This window comes from Astatotilapia calliptera, chromosome 11, assembly GCF_964374335.1.
Source record: "Astatotilapia calliptera chromosome 11, fAstCal68.1, whole genome shotgun sequence".
Classification (NCBI taxonomy): Eukaryota; Metazoa; Chordata; class Actinopteri; order Cichliformes; family Cichlidae; genus Astatotilapia; species Astatotilapia calliptera.
The window spans coordinates 26,871,102-26,875,172 of NC_137432.1; the positions used below are offsets into that span (position 1 = coordinate 26,871,102).

A 4,071-nucleotide genomic window follows, 5' to 3' on the forward strand; every position below is an offset into this window, starting at 1 on the left:
TTGGGACTTTATTTTAAAAAATTAGATTTTACTAACATTCATATTGTAACACAGTGATACTTAACATGAAAGACAAATCATAACACATTGTAAATGGTAGATCTGTGTTAAATGGATTAAACCAATTTTTCCTAAACAAGTAAAAGTTCCATCTTTCAAAAAGGTATAAAACTAACTACCTCAACTAAAACTTAACTCAAATGTCTTTGAATGCCCTGTCAGATGTGAGTGGTTTTTTTAAGACAACAAAACTTTTCAAAGTCAAATTAGGGAGAAAATAAAACCATAATAAGACTTGTTGATTTGCTACCGGTGAATCAAAGAAAAAAAAAAACCTGATGAATGATCATCCGATCAGGACCAATGTTCACATTGCCAAGGTTACCAAATACAAATAAAGTGGCTAGATAACATTTGGTTCATTTAAGTCCTGCTGACCAGAGCCAGAGGAAATGGTAAAATATATTCTTTTGATCATGGTAGTTTTAATGACAATGCACAAACTGACAAATTTTATTTTGAAATCTGTGTTTTTCTTGTAGCTGTCAAAGACAAAGAACCAGTATGTTTTGATATAATCTGATGAGAACTTTGTTGTTTTTGCATCCAATGTGAACTGCATATGGACTGTGCGGACAAAGAGTTCTGTTATATTAATAACAATATCATGAAGTGTTATGATGTATGTTTTTTTTTTAATTCTCCATGACAGCCCCATACGAAAGCACTTCTTTTCAGTCTTTTCTTACTAATGCAAGGTATGACTTTATACTATCTTCAGTATTGATTCTGTCATTTCTGATCACGTTTTGTTTTGTTCTAATTGACTGACAAGCATCTTTCTTTGCAGCATGTGGGCCACTTCTGGCCCAAATAGAGCCCACAAAAGAACCTGACTCACCAGGACTGCTGCAGAAGCTGGCAGAGAGGGTCAGGTATTTCAGAAAAAAAAACCCTGTTGACCACTGAATGCAGTTCATTCATAAGTTCAGACTAGAACTCTTTGTAAATGATCAGTAAATTATCAGAATTGTTAAAATATTTAGTTTGATTTCACTTATTGTGTCAAAATGTTTGCACAATAACATATTTATTTGTGTATTATATGTACTTTGCTGCTTTTATCTCACAGGGCAGCCAAAAATAAAATCCTGGCGCTTGGGGCACTAACACAAGGCTTTGCTGGTGCTTATTATGAAGACCACATTCAACCGGTGACTGACAGCTATGTTGAATGGGCCTCTGGTGTCAAAAGCTCAGTGTGGGAGAGGATTCAGACTACCATCGGCCACTACACACCGTTTAACACAACTCAAGTTGATTAACTCACTCAACTGAGTAAATCAGTATTCTTACTAAACGTCATGGCTTTACTGCTGAAGTGATCATAATTGAATGTTTATCATTAGGCTTGTACTAATGTATGATGCATAAAAAAATCAAATGAGTTGTTAATAAATATCCGTACAACATATCTGTTTGCCTCTGCTGCAGGTTTTAGAGTTTTTGTATTTGTTTGGTTGTTATTAAACAAAGAGCACACCAACTGAATCCGATTAACCAACATTTTGGTTTTGGTTTTAATCGAAGCTGAAAAGCTTGTCTTCTTGATTACGTGAGTACAAGTCACACACAGGTGCATTAATCGACAAGTAAAACAAATCTCAAGCATTAAATGGATGCATGTGGATATGTGAAAAATAAGGTTAAAAAGAAAAAGAAAACAGTGAGATGAAGATATACAGAGGAGAAACCTTTTTAAAACACTATTGAAAAGAGAACTGATCACATTGCTGGCAGGGTATTAGGGTGAAAGGTGAGGGCAGAATGCCCAGCAGCCATTGCTCAGTACAATGCGTTGGGGCAGGTTCTGAATGTTTGACCTGTTGACCATTTGACACCAATATCTGAGTACACACTATAAAATCTGCTGTTAAAAAAGTGCTGATTATCAAGAGCCGATACAGTTAACATTATCTTTTGTCATAACAGATACAGACACACGAGCTGCTTTAGTTTTTTCTATAAAATGAGGTGTAATTGTTATGACATTCTGCAAACATGCAACTTCCACAGTGCCACAGTGCATCCTGCCATATGGATAAGGATAAACGTACATTTCAGAAAGATTACATAACAACTAAGCCATATTTCCACATTCTGTATTTAAAGAATGTCACATACACTGGACTTTGTGTAGGTGTATGTGTGTGTGTGTTTGCGTGCATGTGCATGCAAGCATGTGTGTGTATGCTCATCAGATGACGTTTGTTTGCAGTCCCCCCCTATATCTTCCTGTCCAGATGTGCGCTCTGAGTTACAGACAACTCGGTTTGAGAGAAGACTGTCACTTCTCGGATCTGTGCATCCAACGCAACAGCAGGTAATCCCTTTTTCTTCCTGCAGCTGCCCTTGCAGCTTCTCTTCTGCAACTACAGAGTAGATTTCACTAAAACAGCTTTTCGTGAAATATTTAGGAAATGCAGTTTTGCTTTAAATGTTAGCAATTTAATCACCTTGTTCATGATCTTAAGTTGATAAAATATGAAAACAATTCAATAAGTTGAAATGTGAATTTCATTTGCTTTTTCTTCTTTTGTCTTTCAGAAATGAATGCAAAATATGTTTTTGCACTGATCTTGGTGCTGCAGGGTAAGTCACCCTGTAAACCTTAAATGTTCTGTAACAGTTAAGTTAAATTGAGTTTGATGTGACTGTTTTTAATGATGTTTGATTGGCCCAGTCTAACATGCTTTTATTGCACTCAGGGATTTAATGAACACTGCGCCATGGATGAATATTGCATGTATTTATATGTAGCTGACATGCAACACAAGTGCTTAATTTTATAATATAGTGAGCTGCTGTAGCAGAAAAATTTCAAATGTAAATACTGACCAAGGAACTCTGATACTGAGAGTGAGGTGCCAAGATATGTGGGACAGTTTTTATTTGGCTTTTAAATAAAAATTTACACACTAACCCCCAAACAGTTTAGTGAAATTTCCCAGTGCAACAATTAATCTTTTTTGTTGTCTCTTTTTAACATGTGTATACACCAGTAATTATTGAATTTACTTGCAACTGTTTTAATAGTACTAGTTCTCATCTCTCTCTCTAAAAATCTCAACTCTGTTGCCTTCCAGTCTCTATGAGCCTGTGTACACTTCCCGAACCATCGCCAGAAATGGTTGAGTTATATAACACCCACAAAGCCACATTCATGAAGAGACTGATGAATTTTTACAACAAGGTGCACGCTGCTGCCACTCCCGTTGTGGAGGGCTTACGTGACAATGAGCGTTCACAGGATGTCAGGGAATTTGCTGAAAATCTGCAGAGCAAGCCTGAGTACCAAGCCTTTGTGAAAGTTGCCTCGTAAGTTTTCACCTATAACTATCCTAGTAACGCTTAATGTTTCACAGGCGGCTCCAAAAGAAAATAAACCTTTGTAAGCTGCTAATGTCATTACTTGAAACATAATTTGCTATTAGATGCTACTTAATTAACGTTTAGATTTCACAATTTCAGCACAAACACATACAGACAGTTTTTATGGTTTTGTTGATTTATTTGGTAAATTCTTTAATCATGGATACTTTTAAAATCATCCATTTTTCCTCTTTTCATCAGTGCTATCGGTCAGGAAGCAATTCCCTTAGTGGACAAGGCTCGTACAGCAGCACTGGGTGTCTATGAACACTACCTGCGCCCCCACTTTGGCATCACCCTGGGCAGGGGCATTGACCACGCTAAATCAATCCTGGACGAAGTCCTGCCCGCTGAGTAAAGAAGACCAACTGGAGCAAACTGCCTCTCAGCAGCCCTTGTTAGATGATAGGTCATAGTAACTACACCGGAGAAGAAGAATACAAATACTATTCTTTGCCTCTTTTAAATCAAAATACTTGTCCAATCATGCAGAGTTAAAACCATGAAAAACATGTCAACACCACATATGCAAATTGTGCATGTACAGTATTTTATGTTTGAAACACTAACCAGAGTTTGTGTGTGACTGTGTACGTAATGTGGGCGTGTTCAATAAAATGAAGTGAAAACTCTGTGAAA

General features: G+C 36.8%; 1 protein-coding gene and 1 long non-coding RNA gene across 2 annotated transcripts; both read left to right on the forward strand.

The window, feature by feature from the left end:
• Positions 1-342: 342 nt before the first annotated feature.
• LOC145431950 (uncharacterized) lies at positions 343-1,142 on the forward strand. Its single transcript, XR_013912282.1, has 4 exons — positions 343-455; positions 713-758; positions 851-935; positions 1,133-1,142. It is a non-coding gene; the product is annotated as an uncharacterized LOC145431950 (long non-coding RNA).
• apoa2 (apolipoprotein A-II) lies at positions 1,133-4,071 on the forward strand. The gene is made up of 5 exons (XM_080308448.1): positions 1,133-1,615; positions 2,279-2,383; positions 2,608-2,652; positions 3,147-3,378; positions 3,634-4,071. The coding sequence occupies exons 3-5, from the start codon at positions 2,610-2,612 to the stop codon at positions 3,788-3,790; spliced, it is 432 nt and encodes a 143-aa protein (XP_080164574.1). The 5' UTR covers positions 1,133-1,615; positions 2,279-2,383; positions 2,608-2,609; the 3' UTR covers positions 3,791-4,071.

Bases quoted from the DNA above. Each gene is read 5' to 3' on its own strand.
- apoa2 (XM_080308448.1), top strand. From the start codon at position 2,610: ATGAATGCAAAATATGTTTTTGCACTGATCTTGGTGCTGCAGG. The intron at 2,653-3,146 runs GTAAGTCACCCT...GTTGCCTTCCAG, and splicing joins ACTGATCTTGGTGCTGCAGG to TCTCTATGAGCCTGTGTACA. The intron at 3,379-3,633 runs GTAAGTTTTCAC...TCTTTTCATCAG, and splicing joins GCCTTTGTGAAAGTTGCCTC to TGCTATCGGTCAGGAAGCAA.